General features: G+C 40.9%; 1 protein-coding gene across 6 annotated transcripts; it reads left to right on the top strand.

The window, feature by feature from the left end:
• The first annotated feature begins 6,730 nt into the window (after positions 1–6,730).
• Positions 6,731–21,262, top strand: LOC100831648 (DNA mismatch repair protein MSH5). Of its 6 annotated transcripts, none has more exons than XM_024462502.1 (34): positions 6,731–6,988; positions 8,527–8,558; positions 8,681–8,775; positions 8,983–9,063; positions 9,137–9,209; positions 9,716–9,779; positions 11,289–11,440; positions 11,761–11,862; positions 11,940–11,967; positions 12,033–12,064; positions 12,142–12,199; positions 12,298–12,384; positions 12,967–13,023; positions 14,114–14,215; positions 14,324–14,368; positions 15,058–15,135; positions 15,951–16,001; positions 16,079–16,160; positions 16,977–17,050; positions 17,114–17,210; positions 17,770–17,866; positions 17,937–18,026; positions 18,139–18,203; positions 18,311–18,369; positions 18,594–18,670; positions 18,800–18,886; positions 18,972–19,018; positions 19,114–19,175; positions 19,887–19,940; positions 20,054–20,136; positions 20,240–20,271; positions 20,355–20,378; positions 20,773–20,888; positions 21,001–21,262. In XM_024462502.1, the coding sequence occupies exons 1-34, from the start codon at positions 6,926–6,928 to the stop codon at positions 21,085–21,087; spliced, it is 2,433 nt and encodes an 810-aa protein (XP_024318270.1). In that variant the 5' UTR covers positions 6,731–6,925; the 3' UTR covers positions 21,088–21,262. The 6 variants fall into 6 exon arrangements, 5 of the variants coding, with proteins under 5 accessions (XP_024318270.1, XP_014755635.1, XP_003571344.1 ...); XM_003571296.4 differs by having other exon boundaries at positions 6,733–6,988; positions 18,957–19,018; XM_014900149.2 differs by lacking the exon at positions 14,114–14,215 and having other exon boundaries at positions 6,732–6,988; positions 18,957–19,018.
• The last annotated feature ends 2 nt before the right edge of the window (positions 21,263–21,264 follow it).

Here is a 21,264-nt window from a genome sequence, read left to right as displayed (position 1 = left end):
CAGATGTATGTTTGAGGTACCGAAGTATTCTCTTTACTGCAGTCCAATGATCATCAGTAGGGGATTGCAAGAACTGACAAACCTTATTGACAACAAAGGATATATCCGGTCTTGTGAGCGTCAGGTATTGTAGAGCTCCCACAATACTCATGTACTTTGTTGCTTCATCACTTGTGAGAGGATTCCCGATTGCTTTTGACAATTTCTCGGTCATGGCCATTGGAGAAGTTACTGGCTTGCATTGGAGCATACCAATGCGCTGCACCACATCGGCCACATATTTGGACTGAGAAAGAACAACTCCATCGCCTTGCTTATGCGGTTTAACCTGAATTCCCAAAAAGTAATGCAGGGCGTCAAGGTCTTTGAGGGCAAACTCTCTGTGAAGATTAGTAACCAACTCTTCAACGGCACGATCAGAAGAGCTCGTCACAATTATATCATCAACATAGATAAGGAGATAGATGCATACTCCCCCTTGATCGTAGACGAAGAGAGAGATATCAGCACGAGACAGGATGAAGCCAAAATCCTGAAGCTTGACACTGAGCCGTGAGTACCATGCCCGAGGGGACTGCTTGAGACCATATAGGGCCTTGTCCAATTGGCAGACGTAATGCGGAAGCTGTGAGTTAACAAAGCCAGGGGGCTGTTTCATGAACACATCCTCTTCTAAAACGCCATGAAGAAACGCATTTTGAACATCCAACTGACGCAAATTCCAACCACGAGAGACTGCAATGGACAGGACAAGCCGAATCGTAGTAGACTTCACCATTGGGCTGAAAGTATCCTCGTAATCAATGCCGTAATGCTGTTAAATCCCTTTGCAACCAAGCGCGCTTTGTGGCGATCAATAGAGCCATCGGCTTTACGCTTGAGTTTGAAAACCCAGCGACAGTCGATCAGGTTCTGTTGACGATCAGGGGGAACAAGATGCCATGTATTGTTCCCAAGCAGAGCTTGATACTCAGTGTCCATGGCCTGCTTCCAGGAGGGATCACCAAGTGCCTCCAAGTGCGTTGCTGGTTCAACAGTGGCAAGATGTGCACGGCGGTGACGGACGGGATCATATGGAACAGTCCCGTCAGTGCGTTTTCGAACCAGCCGGGTGTTGTCACGATTGCGTGTGACCATGTGATGAGGCAGAGGCGCCGGGCGCCGTGATGGAGCAGGCGGTGGAACCGGCGTTGGAGACGGCATGAAGACCAGAGTCGAGGGAGCCGGCAAGTCATATGGAGATGGCGATGCAGGTGGCGTGGCAGTAGCAGCCAGCAACGGCGGAGATGCTTCGTCTGCCACGGCAGAGAGGTCATCTGGGTCGGCATCGGACGCGGCAGAAACGCTGTCTGCCGCGGTAGGATCTGCAGTCGTGGACGAAGGCGCGGCAGGAGAGGCTGCCATGGCAAGAGCAGATGACGCGGCAAGAGAGGCTGCCGCGGCAGGAGCCGAATATGTCGCGGTGGCGGGGGGAACCTGCACATCAGAAACAACATCGGGCTTGGCCGGAGGATCAGTATGTCCATCAGATAGAAGACTCGGATGACTCATACACACATTGTCAGTTCGATGATCCGCACGATCGGGGCCATAAAAGATATGTGGGGTGGTGGGAACAGGAAGAAGAAGATCCTCCTCACTTGGGGGGCGATCGGATGAGGGCTTGGTTTCAAAAAACGGTAAGGTATGTTCGTCAAACACGACATCACGAGATACGTATATCCGGCCAGAGGAGACATGAAGACACTTGTATCCCTTGTGAAAGCTACCGTACCCCAAGAAAACACAACGTTTAGAACGAAACTGAAGCTTGCGATCATTGTAAGGACGAAGGCATGGCCAGCAGGCACAGCCGAAAGTGCGGAGGAAGGTGTAGTCAGGCTTGACATTCAGTAGGCGTTCTAAAGGAGTGGAATTGAGAATTGTCTTACTTGGGAGGCAATTGATAAGGAAGCAGGCAGTCTGGAAAGCCTCATCCCAAAAATGCAAAGGCATGGAGGTTTGAGCAAGAAGTGTGAGTCCGACTTCAACTAGATGCCGGTGTTTACGTTCCGCGGAGCCGTTTTGCGGGTGTGCGTGTGGACATGAGACATGGTGGACAATGCCAATCTTGTTAAAAAAAGGTATGGAGCTTGTGATACTCGCCTCCCCAATCGGTTTGCATATAGAGGATTTTCCTATTAAGAAGACGTTCAACTCTAGCTTGAAACTGGAGAAAAACTTGCTCAATGTCAGATTTGTGTTTAAAGCAATAGATCCATATGAATTTACTGAAATCATCTATAAAACTCACATAAAATTTTGATCCACCACTAGATGGGCACGCAGGCCCCCACACATCGGAAAAAATAAGCTCTAAAGGAGCTGAAGACACATGATTAGACCTAGGATAGGGAAGCTGATGGCTTTTACCCTGCTGACACGCATCACACACACACTAGTTTTATCGGGTTTGCTGTCACACCGAAGACCTGACTTGGTGACCACTTGATCGACGATAGGAGACGAGGGATGACCGAGACGGCAATGCCACCGTTCTCGACTAAGCCTAGTGGAAGATAGAGCTTGCCGAGAAGAAGAGCCGCCGGAGATCGGATAGAGACCACCCTCACTGGGTCCTTGGAACAGAACCCTCCTCGTAGCCAGATCCTTGATAACAAAAGAGTTAGGAAAATATTCCACAGAAACATTATTATCTGTAGTAAGCCGACCAACAGCACAGAGATTTTTGGTTGTGTGTGGAACATGTAGGACTTCCTTGAGTTGAAAAGATCCAGAAGGTGTGCGAATTACCGAATTGCCAACGTGTGTAATTGTCATACCTGAGCCGCTAGCTGTGTGGACTTGATCCTTGCCGGAGTACTGCTCACGAACGTTCAGCTTGTCGAGCTCCCCGGTGATATGATCGGTCGCACCAGAGTCGGTGTACCATGCAGGGTCAAAGTTGCCTGCACCGGAGGAGACATTGTTGACGTTGCGCTGATCGTCGGGCTGGAAGTTGTGGTTGAACCGGTTGTGGCACTTGAAAGCCTCATGCCCAAACTTTTTGCCAAGTTGGCACTGGACTCTGGGCTTTTTGTTGTTGCCACCAGAGGTGCCGGCGTTGGTGAAAGATCGGTATGGTCGGCTAGAGGGGGGGGGGGTGAATAGACGACTAACAAATTTTAATCTTTTTCTTTTTCTTTTGTAGAAAGATACACACACTTAACCCAGGGTTTACTAAATTCTCTAAAGGTAATGCAACCCTAGGATGAAGTGCAATAGCCGAAGTAACTAGATAACAAGAATGTAAAGGGTAAGAATGGATACCACACGAGAAACGAAGATTTCACCGGAGTTCCACCGACTGGGTAGGTGCACGTCTCCGTTTGGAGGAGTGCTCTACCACAAAGGTAGAGACGCCACAAAGGCTCACTCTATTCTCCTCTCACGGCACCACAAAGGTGAGTGAGCTCCACTAAATGCCTTCCTTGAAGGCGAAGACCGAACCTTTACAAACTTGACCGGGGCTAGCTCCACAACTCAATTGGAGGTTCCCAATCCACTCCTCAAGCTCCACAATCCCCAAGGAAAGAGCTCAAGGCAACCAATTCCTTCTAGAGCTCCCAAATGCCCAAGAGAAATGAAATCCACAAGAGAAATAAGGGGAATCAACTTTGTGACTTGGTGAAACCCTAGATCTAGGTCTTCTCCTCCAATCCTCAAAGAATCAACAAGGGGGAAGCTTTATGGAGGGAGATCTAGTAGAATGAAGCTTAGAGAGTTCTTGAGAGAGAGGGGGCTGTTCTTTGCTTCGTGCTTGGGCAGAAAAACCGTTGGGGACAAAGGGGTATCTATTTGGACTCCCCAAAATCTAACCGTTATGCACTGCGAGTTTCAGGGGCGGAACTTCCGCTGGTCACCGGAAGTTCCGGCCCTGTTCCGGCTCAACTTCCGGAAATCTACAATGGATTCCAGTAGCGTTGCGGACCTGGTTCGGAGGTTGGGCGGAAGTTCCGGTGTGACGGAACCCCACCGGAACTTCCGGACCTGGGTAGGCAAATGCACACCAGTTAGGTTCTAGAGTTGGTTCTCTCTCACTTTTCGGGTAGGCTTTATGTGGATGTAAGATGCTTGTTTGTGTACGTGAAAAGCAATTCACCCATTACCTTCTCATGTGAACTCCCTCTTAATAGTACGGAGTTTCTACGACTCAATAACTGAAAAAGCCGCTAAAACTCCACTACTCTTCGTTTTCCAACTTGAGAGCATCGAATTGTTTTGCGCCATTTGATATCAAATCTGAAATACTTAACGCATGATTAGTCCACAACACACGTTGTCATCACCACCAAAATTAACTAGGAGAGAAATGCCCTTTCAATTGGTGCCGGACTGCTGATCGCGGTTGGCATTGCCACGGCCAGAGCCGCGTCCACCACGACCACCTCCTGCGTTGTTCCGGCCACCATTGCCTCGTCCTGCCGTGTTGACGGAGATCTGATGGTACGAGGAGATCTCCTGGCGCACCTCGTGATCCAGCATGAGGGAGTAGAAGTGGTCCAGCGAGATCGGTTCCGTCTTCACCATGACCGATAGCGAAGTCACCAGTGCGTCCTACGTGTTGTCGAGGCCAGTGAGAAAGTAGGTCATGATGTCGTCGTCAGAGATTGAATTCCCAGTGGAGGCAAGCTGGTCATCCATCCCCTTGACACGAGCAAAGTAGTCGGTCATGGAGGAATCCTTCTTCTGGACCATGGAGAGCTGCTTGCGAAGTTGAACAACGCGTGCCCTAGAGTTGGAGGAAAACATCGTCTCCAATGCTGACCACACTGCTTCGGACGAAGTGTGTATCATGACGCGGGCAAGAACTTCCGGCGAAAGGGTTGACAGCAGGCCGGAGAGGAGCAGCTGGTCCTGAGTATGCCAGTTGGTGAAGCTGGGGTTTACAACCTGAGGACCATCGTCGGCATTGGGCGTCGGAACGAGACGGGGTGGTGCGACGATGGATCCGTCGACAAAGCCGAGCAGCTGGTACGCACGGAGGATGGGAACCACTTGTGCCTTCCAGAGGAGATATGTGTCACGGGCGAGCTTGACGGTGACGAGCTGCCCAATGTTGGGCATGGAGATCCCACCCGAGAGCATGGAACCAGCCGGCAACGATGCGCTCGCCATGGCGAGCGTGCCAGGATTGCTGATGATGGACGGCGAGGTGGCAGCAATCGTGCCGGCGTTGGTTGACGGCGTGAGGGCAGCAGTGGTGCTGGCAGAGGTTGAAGGAGAGGTCAACATGGTCGATTTGCGCAGATTGGATCTCAGAAGAGAGGCTCTGATACCATGTAGAAAACACTAGATGGAAGTTTAAGATTAATTGCCGTGCCTCTCCTGAGCACCGGCCTCATGTATTTATATGCCAAAGACAATAACAACAATCTAACCAATCACGTTTACAACAGACTACGGATTGGCATGATTTCTGTTAAGATGTGCTATCTAGTTAGAACTAGAGGTTCAAACGACAAACGTCAGACAACAGCCTGTCTAACAATGGGCAACTGAAATTTAAAGAGGGCCAGGGGCCCAAAGTGGATACCAGCATGAATTAATGGGAGCACATGCACGAGAAAAAACCTAGAAAAAACCTAGAAAAATCCACGTCATTTATGGGACGGAAAAAGTACTATATATTCGTCTGCGTTCCTGTCTTTTTTATCTGATTTTGTTCGGATTCCGACATAATCAACTAAGGCTGCCCACAATGCTGACAAAATAAAATAAAGCTGCCACATCATGATCTGAACATTATCCAATTCATCCTTACTGAACGCTGCACTTTGAATCACCCCAGATTCGGCTAGGATACAAGTCCGAAAACGTGGCGTGTTGACTTATCAAATAGGGAGGATAGAAATAAAACTCAACTCACATAGCTAGATCAATCTAGGAATTCAGCAAGGAAAATGTGTAGAAAATAAAGTATAGTGGCGTAGACTTTGAAGATGCCACGTTATCCAATGGAAACGCAGGACTCTTGGTAAGTCAACAAGCCGGTACCTTAATTTACTACTCTACTCCGTAGTACCACAATTTTTCTTTGCATTCTTCTTCTTGCGCTCATCCTCTAATCTGTTCGTGTAAGACCTCGTTCGGTAGCGTACGTTGACTGAATATCGAGCACTGGCATCTGTATATATGTTCATCATTACGGTATTTCTCTAATTAAACTCGTGTGTGAAAAACTTGGGGAACTTGAGGCGACCGATCGAATCATTTTTATGTGAAAAGCGTGAGGAGTTTTGTTTGCCGCATAGCCATCATTCTCATTTCCATCATAACAGAAAAAAATAATATGTACTTCCTCCGATTCATAAAAAGTGTGACGAGTTTAGTACAACTTAGGAAGTACCTAAGAATTGAATTTTAAAATACGGATATAAAAATCCTACATTAAGCATCAAAAGAAATGTTAATGTATTCCCAGGAAAAGAATTCATATATTTGCAGAAACAAATGAAGAAGCTATAATAAAATTAACATGGAAAGAAATAATATTAAAAAATACGAAAAATAAAATTAAAATCAACGAAAGTAGAAAAGGTAGAAACAAGGGAAACAGCATAAAAGACAAAAGAAAAATGAAAGGGAAAAAGACTACTCCACGAATTGGGCCGGCCCAGTTTGTAATACTAGTGGGGCGTGGCGTGGGCTCCCGGCCCGGACAGCATTCCCATCTTCTTCTCCTCCTCCTCCTAAAGCCGCAGCAACATTGCTGCAGTGGCGCCATCTTCCGCTGCTCATCCCGCTGCCGCCGCTCCACCGTGGTCTCCTCCACGACTTCCAGTCGACGCCTCAGCCTCCCCTCTCACTGCTCGTCGACATCCATAGATAGGCGGGGCAGCGGAGGGAACGAGAGGAGCGAGCGAGCGAGCCAGCGAGAGGCGAAATGGACGGGCAGGAGGAGGGTGAAGAACAGGAGGAGATGATCGAGACAGGGTTCGACTCCCAGGTGCGTATTCGATCCAACCACATTCGAGTTCCTTGCCCCCGCCCCCAGAGCAGCAGTATCGCCTCGCTCAGCCAGCCCCCGATTCGAATCGTGTTCCGGAAACCCCCCCAAATTCGTGCAATGCCGCGCTCGTGTTCTGATGTTGCTGGCTGGAGTTTGCAGTGGATTCCGTTCTCCGCACTTTCTGAACCTGTATGCTTCTGTTGTAGCATCGCGTAACTGCTTTCTTTTTAATCCGATGCCTGGTTTGGTTCGACTGATTCAGTTCATTAGTATTTGGGGTTGCATGCTCTAGCCGGCCTTGAGTAACGGTCCCATCCCTAACAAATGCATTTAGAAGAGCGATTGCATGTCACACGAACGCAGCTGCGACTCTTTAGTTTTCGTATGATCCATGTGCCCAGCTTCGTGCAGTTCCGCGTGCTATTTTAGCTGATGAAGGGTTTTCAAGGACTCCGAGGTACTGACCAGATTGATAATTTGGGCGATCATCGCTTTACGGCCTTACCAGAGAGATTTTGCTTGTTTCAGTATTGCATCTCTCGTCCATACTTTTATGCAAGGTTATGTTCGTTTGAATTTTGATGAGCCTTTGAGTGGAACACACTTTGATTAAGGGAGGGTAGAGTCTTCATGGGACGAATCATGTGATGAAGTTTGCAAAGCAAAACAATGTCAGCTCAAAACCAGTTTCAGTTGAATGCGTGTTGTGGACAATAGAAAGCTTTTCTGATGTGTGCTTGCCAACTACTTTAGCCCAAATGTGGAAGTAGAGTACGTAATGGTTGAGGAATGTCTTCTTTTAATAGGATCTAGTGTTTGTGCTGCTTCATTACAGGGAAGCCAGGCCTCGAACTCTAAAATGGACTTACTATATTGGGCAGATATTACTTTAGATTGCAAACTTTGTTATTACTTATTACCTATTTTATCTCCACACACCCACAAATCTGAGCCTGATTTGAGCATGCCCTAAAGTGTCTGATTTGATTGGATCCATCTGTCAAGTAGGTTGGGTTGTGCATTCTTGTAACAGAGAAATCTCTTGCTGTATGAATTGTTTGGCAATGTTTGTTCTGAATGTTCAAGTGTGTACACATCTCAGCACTGAAGAAAAAGACAAACATGATTGCTCAATTGTACCATTAGTATGTACTTATTTGCAAAACAGCTCATTTTTTTCCGAGAATATTGAGCAAGGTTATATGTGCATTCATGGCCATGCATAATTCTGAATGAGTAACTTGCTCTACTGGAGTTGAACAGTGCTATTGACGGTATAAATACAGTACCATTTTGCTGAAGAGGAATGGCATTATTCCAAACTTGTCAGGGCCTTTGTGTAGTTTTGTTCTTCCTTTAGTAGACTGTTGCATGACTTCATCTGTTGCCCGAAACGTAATTTCTGTTTGGCACTCAATAATCTGGCAGATATGCTTCTAACTGGCAGATGATACTTCGGTGACTTATCTAAATATCTTATTGACACCTTCATGCTATGCAGTGTCATTACTGATTTTCACCTGATTGTATTGCAGGTCCATATGGCTTGTGTAATGCAAGGGCGTAGGTTAGATGTGTATTTAATTTATTGAGAATTTTTCACATCACTGTATTTGTTAGATCACTTGATGGTAGATACAGTATGAGTTAACTGGTTATATGATCCCTGTAACTTTAATTTGACATCAGGATTGGAGTAGCATACTATGATTCAAATACGCGCCAGCTTTTTGTATTGGAAATCTGGGAAGATAGTGCTGGGGGATTTCCTCTAATTGATCTTGGTATGTTGTTTACATCAATAGCTATGTATTTGAAATCAAATTTTCGAATGTATGCTGCAGATCTTTCAATTATTATGCTGAAATATTGTTTGGTAGCAAAATATCTTGCCGTTCTTTTTTCCAATATGAAGTATTTTCAACATTTGTCATAGTAAAACAGAATTAAACTACGTAGCTGACTGTTTCTGTTGTTTGATTTTGGATCAGTGAAATGTCAAGCAAAACCAAGCACCATATACGCAAGTACAAAAACAGAAGAAGAACTTTTATCGGCTTTACAACAAAATGGTTTGGGCTACAGTCCCTTCTTCTACCGATTATCTTAAGTTCTCTTTTGATTACTTTGCATGGAATCACACAGATGGTAATGGCGAGGCCCCTGTTGTGAAGCTCATGAAAAGCTCAACATTCAGCTATGAGCAAGCATGGCACAGGTTAGCGGCTCTCTGTACTGTTTACCAGATCACTAGACCAGGCACTTCCTTGAATGCATTGAGAACTAGCTTTACATGAACATCTTACGGACTAATCAGGTTTGGATAATACTGATCTGCTAAATTATTGATATGTTGTTTTCGGTTACTGTTTTACTCCGTGAATATGTACATTAAATCAACTAAATTTAGCAATAGTATATGATAATGGTCTTTTCCACATGATTGTTGTCAGTGGAAAAACTTAGCTGAACATCTGCATTTTAATGTTTTGGTCTGGTAAAGGCTGAGAAACTCATTCATGGAGGTATCTGATGACCTATGCTATCAATGGTAGTCTTTGGTTTATGTATGTATAGATCCTGGTATGCGAGAAAGGAAAGCAATTATCAGTTATTGGGAAGTTCATTTCAGTCAATACTGTATCTCTATCCCGTGCATTTCCTAATTCTTCAACCTGATGAGTTAATGATGAAATATCTGTGTATTGCTTGCCTTATTTACAGATTAATATACTTGAAAGTTGCAGGAATGGATGATGGATTAAGTGTGAAAGAGAGGATTTGCTTTGTAAGTGATTGAAACGAGAATCTTACCGCTACTGTCTTCTACTTCTATGTTTTGTTTCACTTCACCATAGGTTTCGAAAAGACCAGCTCAACCCTTTGATACACTCTTATTCAGCACGGTGTTCAAGATTCTTATTATGTCGTTCCATTTAATTTATAATTGTATTTTCTTCTACCCCACACTTGGTCACTTGTTACAGTTACCACTTACCAAGAGATCTACTTGGAATGACATATCTGAACTTTGAGGACATATGATTAGTGAGTAGTCCCTTTTTTGTTTATTGGTTGTTCTTGGTCTTATACCTTTAATAAATCTGTACAAGGCCACATGCACTATGGTTTATCTTCCTCTACTTAATAGAATGGCAGTGTTATTGCCTTACTATTATTTTTTAAGAATACTTCTGATGTTATATACTTATAAATAGGGTTCAGAAGGTGGGCATTGTCGAAAAACCCTCCCCTCTATTTTCTGTATCTTGTTTGGTGACTGTAGAACCAATTTATTTCTAGCAAACGTTACTTACTACTGGTGCAAACAGTTACACTACTTCCATTTGCTTAGGGACTTCATGGCACAGATCGCATCCACTTCAACTCTTTTGCATATAATTGCAAATACAGTTGTATTTGTTACACATTTCCATTATGTATATATGAATAACCTACATCTTAGAATCTGGGTCTACCAAAGCAGCGGTGTTTCTAATATGTCTATTTATGATATAATCTCGGGGTTTTCTTTCTTTCTTTTGAGGGTGTTGTGGATTTGTCTTGCCGTCAAAGCTAGGTAGGTCTCTTGAATCTCAGATTATTTTTATACATATAAGTCAGTATTTGTCTTCTCGTAAATAGTTTGTACTATCACATTTGATATATGAAAGTGCATATCTATTACACTTTGCTAGAAAAGGTAAAATGCGACCTTGTTTTTATTGAGCTCTTGCATTGCATTTCTTGGTGGGAAGTTGTTACTTCTTCTGCTGGATGTAGTTGTATAACTTTAGTACTCCCTCCGATCCATAATAAGTGTCTCAAATTTAGTACTCCCTCCGATCCATATTAATTGTCTCAAATTTGCCCAAATATGGATGTATCTATGCCTAAAAAGCGTCTAGATACATGTAATATTTCGACAATTAATATGGATCGGAGGGAGTACAAAGTTGTACTAAACCTCAGACACTAATTATGGATCGGAGGGAGTAGTTATTATCTTGTAGAATGTTGCAATCAGGACAATTTGTCAGGTTTGTTTTCTCACTAGACCTTTATAATTAAGAATTATGATCAGGAATCAGGATAGATACTTATCCCACTATTATTGTTTATTCCCTTCTAAACTCACTCCCTTCAATATATCCTCAAAGTTAGGATATCCGATATTTATGTCACAAGAATGGCTTAACTCTGCCTATTTGGTTTTTGATCATTTATCTTGGTTCTCAAATCTTGTTAGCCATTTTTTCATTTCACAGGGAAATCATTTTTTTTGCTTTATTCGCAGCTTAATTCAATGATGGATCTTGGAAGCGATGTTCAAGTTCGTGCGGCTGGTGGTCTTCTCGCTATATTAGATAACGAGAGGCTTCTTGATACCGTTGAGCAAATGGAAGGTGGAGCATCCATCGAGATTGATTCGGTGGCACAGATCTCATTTTATCCTTTGATCTGTGATGATATTAGATGAGCGTTACATACTGAGCACTGAATTTTAACTTATATCTTCCTCTGTGATACTATATTTCAGATCCAACATATTTTTGTGTTCATACTTTATAAGCAACTTAAATAATTTATGTAGCTTCACTGCCACTTTGGGAGCAACTTACACACTATATGTAGATACACTGTAGGGTAACGTTATCTCATTACTCTTTTTATTAACTACTTTTCGTATAGAACTGAGTGCATTCTTAATAGTGTGCTGTTGTCATAAATTTTTAATTTAGAACTGTATGCCTTGACATCCATCACAGAGATAGGTTCCTGAAACTTGACGCAGCTGCTCATGAGGCACTACAGATTTTTCAAGTAGATAAGCACCCTAGTTACATGGGAATTGGAAGAGCTAAAGAAGGGTAAGAAGTAGAACCTTACATCTACATCTTGTACTCTTACCCTGGTTCCAATTTATAATAGTTATAAAAAACTGCAGGTTTTCAGTTTTTGGTATGCTTAACAAGGTAAAAAAATCATTTTCTTTCCTTCTCTTATTTTCTATAAGTTCACCGATTTGTCTTAAATGTAGTGTGTCACACCGATGGGGAGACGTCTCTTGAGGTCAGTTTACTACCTTTGATGTTATCAATGAAATAAGAATGAAGATTTTTCTTAACTATTTTTATGCTTCAAATTAGGGGGTGGTTCTTGCGTCCCATAATTGATATTGATGTCATACATAATCGCCTTGACACAGTATCCTTATTTTGAACAATGCAAAATTTCCATCCCTTCTGACTCTTGATGCCCAAAATGCATATAGTTTTTGGTTCTGTGTTTCCAAGCAATTCTAGATATCATTCTTCCTTTGCTGTGAAGAAGTAATGACTGCTTTGCGTGAGACTTTGAAGTCCGTTAGAGATATCCCCCACATGCTCAAGGTGCTATTTAGTCTACTCTGTTCAAGTACACACTATATCTTCTATATTTACCTCATTTTGATGTAATATAGTCAAATATCTTCACCCTGTAGTGACAAGACAGGTATTTAAAAAAAGTAAAAAATAACACCTCTTTGGTAATGCTCTCTGGGTGGACATATGGAGGTTAGGCCTTCCTGAAGTGCCAGTTGGTTTGTTTCAGTCAAGTTTTACCCTTCATGCACTTCCCTGTGTCTTTTTGGGTCATGGGTATTGTTTGCCCACTCTGCTCCATCTTGCCGTTCACACTGTGAATTTTTAAAAAAACTTAAACGTAATATGTATGATTATATGCTATCTTTGTATATATAGAGGAAGAATCGAGAGTTATTTGTTGTACCTTCATAAATAAAACTGAGAGCTTGAGACATACTATTTTGACCTGAAGTAAAAAGGAAACTCAAAAGTAGGTTAAAATAGTTGAACCCTAAGTCATATGCTGGTCTTAACAGTATCATCGTCATCCTTAGTTTCTTCGAGCATTCTGTATTCAGCTTCAGAGTTTTCAGATATGCACAACTGACATTTGCCTTTTCTCTGAAGAAATTCAACTCTCCAAGTTCCAGCTGTACAAGCAGTGATTGGCACACAGTTCTAAAGGTATCCCCCAAAAGCTTTCTTTCCAAATTCAAATACATCTTATCTTGGAAAAATAAATCTCTTACCACCATTTCTAGAGAATTAAGTCATTTATCTATTTGTTTATGTTCGAAGATGAGACAAAAGAGTTTCCTCATTTCATTAGAATTTAAGAGAGTTCAAGAAAGGTCAATAACAGAAAGCTGCCGCCGCAGTGAGTACAACGTTTAATCTCCCGGGATAACCTCTCCCTAGGAATTTAGCACCAGCTAGTGCCCAATTTGTGGCCTCGTTTTTTATTCTCCCCATGGCAATGGGTGGTAGTGCCGCCACGTTTCGGAAGACCCTCGCATCCTGCTTATTCCAAATCTCCCACATGGCAAGCATAAGAAGCGACGTGAGGGCCTTTTGTTGAAGGCCGGCGCTGGTGACGTTTTGTACCCACCACTCTTTCACTGAAGACGTACTGGACCAAGAGCTCAGGAGCATAGCGTGCATTCCATACTTATTTGTTCTGTTCCCGCCATCGTCTGAGCCATATTGGACCAAGGGCTCCCGGAGATGTAGGCTTCAGCTGAACTCTGTCATCAAACGTCATCTCGCCATCTTGCCATCGTCTGCTTTATGCAATGTTCCTCGGATGACCCGTACGCTGCACACATCGGTGCATGCACTAGCAATTCTTTGTTACGAAGTCATGGTCGTCGGTCACAGTTCACACCAATGAAGGCTGTCGATTTCTGGCAGACCAACTTCTGATAAGCCCATTTTGTTTTCTTTAGCATGAGCTGCAAAACTAGTCTGAGCACATCACATTTTTTTACCTCAGTGCCTGGTTCAGACTTCAGACAGCCCAATCGAACCATTTATTATCTCCCATTACTGTATTTGATCTTGAGGTTGTTGAGAATGTGTTTGGCACAAGATCATTTTTTTTATATTCACAATCACTTTGAGTAAGTTATTGATTTCCCCCTAGCCTGGCATGGCGGGCTTTTGACATAATCCCTGAAGTGCTAGATATCTCGCAGTAGTCAGTACCCTGTTTGCGTGTAGTTGTTTATCCTCTTTCATATCTCTTGGTAATTTCCTTTCTCTTCTCTTGTTTCAGTGCATTTGCTCTTTGCTTCATATAAACAAGATTTTCGAAGTAGGAATATCAGAGCATCTGGCAAATAAGTTGCAAAATATAAACATTGACCTGGTTAAGAAGGTACTAATCTTCAAACAGGGGCTGCTTTTGAACAAGTAATGGAAGTTTGAACTAGTTTGATGGTGGTGCAATACGATTTTTCTTTATTCATGGATCCTTATATTTCAGGCAAATTCTTCTATTACAGCAGAGCTGGATTATGTGTCGAATTTGGTTAGTACTCATACAATTGTCCCTCTCTTTAAATGCACAAAGATGGGCATGCATTTACACTTTTCTTTGAGTTGCATTGATATGCCATGATATTTTTAGATGATTAGATACAACAATATGACCATCTCAAACTTTTGATATAGTATTAGTAATGTTAAACCGTATAGCTTTTTACAGGTCTGCCTAAGCTTCTTTACTGGTACCTCTAACTAGGCAATTGATAATACTGAACTATATACATGTGTGTGGTCAGCACTTGTGGCTTCTAACATTATGGGGCATAAATCCGCATGAAATAGTTTACAGATACTCTTGTATGAGAAGTTATTTCTAAAATTTATGCTTCAGATCTTGCAAGCATATAATACATGCAGTCCTCCTGCATGTTCTCAAAAAAAATAATAGACTTGGACTAGCAAATATACAATCACTGTTTCAATTTTTTTCCCTCTGAAACAGTTGTTGTGCACATTTCTGCTTGGAATATATGCTGTGAATGACTGATATCTTGCTGTTACAAGTTTCTCCAAATAATATATAAATTTTTAATCCCGTGAGATTTAGTGTTGGTAATTTTAGATTAGTTTACAGAGTGAAGGCATATTTGTTTTTTCTGGTGTTTGTGGAGGCATGCTGTTTGCTGTGCCATAAATATAAATTGATTGATTATATTTATATATTATTGATAGGTGATTGGTGCGATTGACGTGCAACGGAGCAAGGAGAAAGGCTACGATACAGTGGTGAAAGAAGGTTTATGTGATGAGGTCAGCCCTTTCAGTGCTTTCTGCATCCTGGAGTTGTGTTTTATTCTTATCTGTACTCTTATAAGGACGTCAATCGGTGGTGGCAGTCCGTTCATCTTCTTCTCCCCCTTTTTATATGTGAGATCGTCCACTGACTTTAAATTAAAAATCTCAAATGCACCTAGAAAATGTTGCATACATGATACATGCAAGTGAGATGGTATCGGGATAATCTAATTTGTTGATCTGTAGCAACACACATGTATTTATCTAGTACATTATACTTTTAACTGATTGCATACTTCCCGTTACTTTATCATGAATTAAACATTTATTGACTTGTAGTTCATCATTATAATACAATGTCAAACTCCTTTGTCTCATTGTGCAATAGAAAGTAGGTTTATTGCTTTGCCTTGAGCATAACCAGTACGTGTGGTTTTCATCCTGCTCAGTTATTGCAGTTGGTCATTGCATAACATATTAAAAATGGACCGGTTTCCCATTTTCAGAAACTCAGATGTTATGTTCCATCTTGCTAAGTAGTTCAGTGACTCACAGGGGTCCAGTCGAATTGGGGCCATAAGAAACATATAGTGGTCCGAACCTTCTGTGCACATGTGAGTGAGTGTACATGTTTAGGTACCGTTTGAAGTTTGAACACCAATTTTCAACACAAGAATAGTTCATCATAACTTGAAAATTTCTGAGCAACCTCTGTGATTCTTCTAAACACCATTTTTCCTATTACACGTTATATCTGGATCTTTCTGTTTCTGTTTTCTCAAGCATATGGGGTGGCTTCCCTAATTGAACGAGCTCCTTGTGAAATACAGTTGGATGAACTGAGGATGGTGTATGAAGGATTACCTGACTTTCTGGAGCAGGTGATGTATCTTCCAAACCTGAATTTGCTTTGAAGTGCCATTTATATGTTATTTTCTAACAGTTCAGCTGATTCTAGGTTTCAGCTAATGAAAATGCCTCCTTCCCTTTCGCGCTTGAATGCAGAGAAGCTCCCCTAATTGTCTATATACACCAAATAGGTAGCATTTTGTTAGCACAGCTTTTCTCTTATTATCTTGTTTAATTTGATACTATCTAGCCTTCTATGTGATATACTGGCCTAAAAAAAAGCCTTCTATGTGATATACATTGCTATGTCAAGCTCAAGCATTGTCCTCTTTCTTCTTTATGCTATAAAGGTCTATTTTCCTACTACATTAACATTAAATGTACAGAACAGAAGTTTTACCGATGCACTTGCATTTCTTTAGAATGTAGAAACCAGTTTATTTTGGTCAATCTAGGATTATTTTATGGTTCAAAGTTAATCTTAAAAGAATATTTGTTAAATTCCTCTGACCTCTGGATAGTTTGGCTCAAATTTGTGTGTTGATCCAATTCAGTACTGTTTGAATGTTGATCAAGATGACCTATTTCTACCGTCAATGTCCATTATGAGTCTTTGAACATACAAAACGGCAGCAGTTTAGTTAAGAGGAATGTGTGGATGTTATATGACATGTGCCTACCGACTAACTGATTAGTGAAAAGGTTGGGTTCATGTTATATGACATGTGCCTACTGCGAATTAAAAGTTTGAGGGCAAATATGTATGAAGACAAGCATTTGAGTTTGGCATATAGGAATTAAAAATATTGGAAATATGTTAGCAAACTCTTTTTTTCTGGTTTTGATTTACTAGTTTCTTTCTCTAGTTTGTGTTGGTACTGGAATCTTCAAAATTCTAGATAGTGCTTGTAAAATACAATACCCTATTTGTCATAAACTCATAAACATTAAAAGTTTAGAGTGGTTAGTGAGAACAATCATGTGTTAACCATTTATGCTGCTAACAGGATACTTGATGTGTTTTTTTGATGAAAAGATAAGTGACGCCTTGTTAGTAGGACTTCAAGATTTCGAATTTGCGGTAAGCTGTGTGTTATTTTATTTTATTTTATCCTTATTATGTAATAATTGTTATGTTCATCAGTTCTCAGAGGATGGGGAAGAGAGAAGGTTCTACTATCATACTCAAAAGACAAGAGAGCTGGACAACCTTCTGGGGGATATTTATCATAAGATTCTTGGTAGTTCCAACAATTTGTTCACTTATTTGATTCTGTCCTGATGCTGTGATTTCTTATCAAATTGCATTTAGTGTTTATGCAATAATCATAATTTCCCTGATGATGAAGATCATGCATAAGTACCTTAATATTCTACGATTGCAAACAAGTATCTTTTGAATTTTCTTGGTGTTTAATGGTACTTTACCTTTGGTGTTACAGTTCATGCATAAGCAAGCAGTGAGCATATCACCTTACAAATTTATCCCATACTTTCCCGAGAGATTACATACTTGCAGATCTTGGAATTTAACTTTATATTCATCTACCGATTTCTTGTTGTACAATATTTGTCCTGAATTTTCTATAGTTGAAGTTTACATGTGGATACCTTTTTTATTTGTCAAAGTTAAGTTGGTTATCTTTTTTGATCTCTCTCGATTGTTTATTTCAGTCTTCGGCATAAGCCTGTGGAGGTCCCATAAATTTTGTTTGACCTTTTGTGTTAGTCATTTTTTAGGATAACTCACCTTAGATGCAAATATGCAATGGATTGACTTGAGCTTGGTCATGCTGGCAGACATGGAAAGAGCAATCATAAGGGATTTAGTATGCCGTGTTCTTCAGTTTCTACCTCAACTGACGAAAGCAGTGAACTTTGCAGCAGAACTTGATTGGTATGCACACATTTGTTGCACATATTCAACTTACTGGCGATCTAATGAGCTCTCTTTATTGTTACATCAGTATTTTATCATTGGCAATTGTTGCTCGCCAAAACAATTATGTGAGGCCCATCTTAACTGAGGATTCTATACTTGAGATACAGAATGGAAGGTTAGTATTTAGTCGTTTTCTATTCTCATGTTACTTGTTAGCCGGGTATTACTAGTCTTATGGTTTAAGATATTTAATTGAGAAGTTCCTAAATTTACCCAATAGCATTTAGACATGCTTTGCAGGAAATGACCGTTGATACCTTTGTTCCAAATGACACTAAAATCCGCAGTGCAGGTGATTAGTTTATAAGATATGTGGACTCTGAAACTTACATAGTACCGCTTCTATTACTGCCGCTTCTATTACTGTAAACAGTCTAATTTATGACTTTTTTATGCCAGGAAGAATAAACATAATAACTGGACCTAATTACTCGGGAAAAAGTATATACATTAAGCAGGTAATGCTATCTAAAAAGTGCTTTTGTCCAAAACTAAACTGCAGAAATGCTAAAACTGTATTGGTTAGTTCTGGAGTAGTGACTAGCTGCAAATCAGATCTTTAACGTACTTAAATTTTGTGTTGTTACTTCTAGGGTGAGCATGGAAGAACTTATCTTCATCTTGCATAAACTCAAGTTAGTGAAACAATAAAGTTCAAGTTATGTTAGATATTTGCTTTCAGGTCGCATTGGTGGTTTTTCTTGCTCATATTGGAAGCTTTGTTCCTGCTGATTCTGCTGTTGTTGGATTGACAGATAGGTTTGTCTTCTTATGGCATGTTCTATGTTGCGAAGTAAGAAAAGATTAACATATTAGTGTTGTAGGCCGAAGAGCAATATGTAATTATGTATATGTTTCATATTTGACATTCTTAATAATATTTTGTAGGATATTCTGTGCAATGGGAAGCAAGTCAATGACAACTGAGCAATCAACCTTTATGATTGATTTACATCAAGTTGGAACAATGCTCAGGTATCATAATAGGATCCACCCAAGTTTGTTGTCTCATGATGTAAAATAAACAGCTAAAGAAACTTTGCAGGCATGCAACATCTAGATCTCTTTGCTTATTGGATGAATTCGGTAAGGGCACTCTGACCGAAGGTGAGACCACAGAAAATCTCAAATATCCTCCCGTGCCTCCATCCTCCACAGGACTCATGATTAGATGGCTAATTTTCTTTTCTGATTCCTTATAGATGGTATTGGTCTGCTTGGAGGGACCATCAGTCATTTTGCAAATTATGATTATCCTCCAAAGGTTAGGTAGCCATATTGGGTAAATGTCACTATTGAATATGAATCCCATAGTATCTCTCTGTCTGATCTTCCTTACAAGTCACAGTTAAAGTTACGACCATCAGTTTATAATTTGCCAGCTCAGATTTTCTACATTGCTATATTTGTTTTTCCTTTTCATGCATTTTAATTTTTAAAGCCATTTTGCGTGGTTTCTGGACATTAGAGTTGTGAATACTACTACCAGACTCATAACCCTCTTAAGGTGACAGATTTATGCATTTCAAAAACTGAAGCATTTCATTCGTGATAGACAACAGTTGTATATATTTTTTTAACATGAAAGATGTCATAAATCTCCAGTACTGCTTGCTGTAGTATAGAACATTGAGTGCAAAGGAGGGATGAAAGGAAGGTGTGTGTGCACTCTATTTTTTAGCGACATAGCACTCAAATCATATTGTTTATCTTGCTGCTTTTGAGCATGAGCATTTTATTTAAGGAAGACCTGGGTTCTTTATTCATCATGCATCCTTAACACATTCCTATAGAAGAGATCTTCTTTTATAATGATATTTTCTTCTTGGAGCATGGTTGACACAACAATTTTGCTGATTGACTTGTGTATCTTTTAGATTGGTTGATCGGACATGGAGATGCTATAATGCTGGAATTTTTTGAGATTTGCTACTGTAATGTGTCGAGATATTATCTAACTGTTGCAGCCTTGCAGGTCCTTTTGTCAACACATCTGACAGAGATTTTCACCGAAAACTACTTGCCACAGGTTAGAAGTGAATATTTAGTTGTTCATGTGTAGAAACGATTATTTCCTTTCACATTGGGGTTTTTCCTAGTCCTGTTTTATAACGATTTTGATAAATGTGAGAAATTTTGCAGTCTGAACAAATAAAATGCTATACCATGAGTGTTCTGAATCCTGATGGACAGACAAGCAATGAAGATATCATATTTCTTTACCGGTAAGTAGACACGAAATCTGTTAGCTGTTATGCATTTTTCTTGTTTTGAATGATCTTCTTTTCATACTAATTTCTCACATAACTTATAATACCCATGGTGAAGACTTGTACCTGGACAGGCGCTCTTAAGCTTTGGTAAGCTTATGTACTGCTTTTATACGAAGATAGTAGCTGATCCATTTGAGTCAGGTATAAGTATAACAAGTCCTTTCTTGCAGGACTTCATTGTGCACAGCTTGCAGGTATGTGCATGGAGTAAACTTCAATTCAGCTGGCAAATTATGATTATACGATAAACTAATCTGCTTTCATTTTGAGTGAAAAACTAAATACTGCATTCTTTTAGCAAACTATTTACTTCACATTATCTCTCACTGTAATTCAGCCATTCACATGCTAATCATGAACGAGGAGATCGTGTAGGCAGACCTTGGTGTATGCCAAATTTGCTAAGCATAGCGAAATTAGAGTGATGTCTGCAGTTTATATCCTTTCTTTTGTGTTTACTTTGTGACCCTCTCAATACCTGAGACTGCCTCCTCTACAATCTGGACCAAGCTCCATCACTGATCGTGTACGAATAAACCGGACAGCATAACAATACAAAGATGATCCTCATGTTTTAACTGTTAGCAGGTGTTCCCGATGAAGTTATTCAGAGAGCTGCTAGTGTTCTGGAGGACATCCATTCCAAGAGACCTATAAGGCGCATGATCTGCGATAAATTAGAAGCTAGGGACCGGCAATACCAGGTCATTACTTGCATGCATGTTGAAGGGGGAAAGCGCTTGTTCTGCTATCTTTACATGCAAAATGGGCACTGTTATTTTAAGTAGATGATGTGTTTTTTGTTCCAAATTTCAGGATGCGATGACTAAACTGTTGGCCTTCGACCCACGCATAGGTGACCTGGACAACTTCTTCGAGGAAATATTTCCCTCTGAGCAGTAGATTAGATTAGGCCTGCTTTTGGAGTTACAAGAGTGTGGAAACAGCAGAGCATTGTATATGTTGGAATGCTATTATTGACAGCGAATACTCATCCATCAATTGAAGCATTTTCGATTAATATTGAGTTTATGTTGGATATTTGTATGAGTCGGGGACAATAAACGTTGTTAATCAATC

This window comes from Brachypodium distachyon, chromosome 3, assembly GCF_000005505.3.
Source record: "Brachypodium distachyon strain Bd21 chromosome 3, Brachypodium_distachyon_v3.0, whole genome shotgun sequence".
NCBI classification, from domain to species: domain Eukaryota; kingdom Viridiplantae; phylum Streptophyta; class Magnoliopsida; order Poales; family Poaceae; genus Brachypodium; species Brachypodium distachyon.
This window is presented reverse-complemented; position numbering and strand designations above follow the sequence as displayed.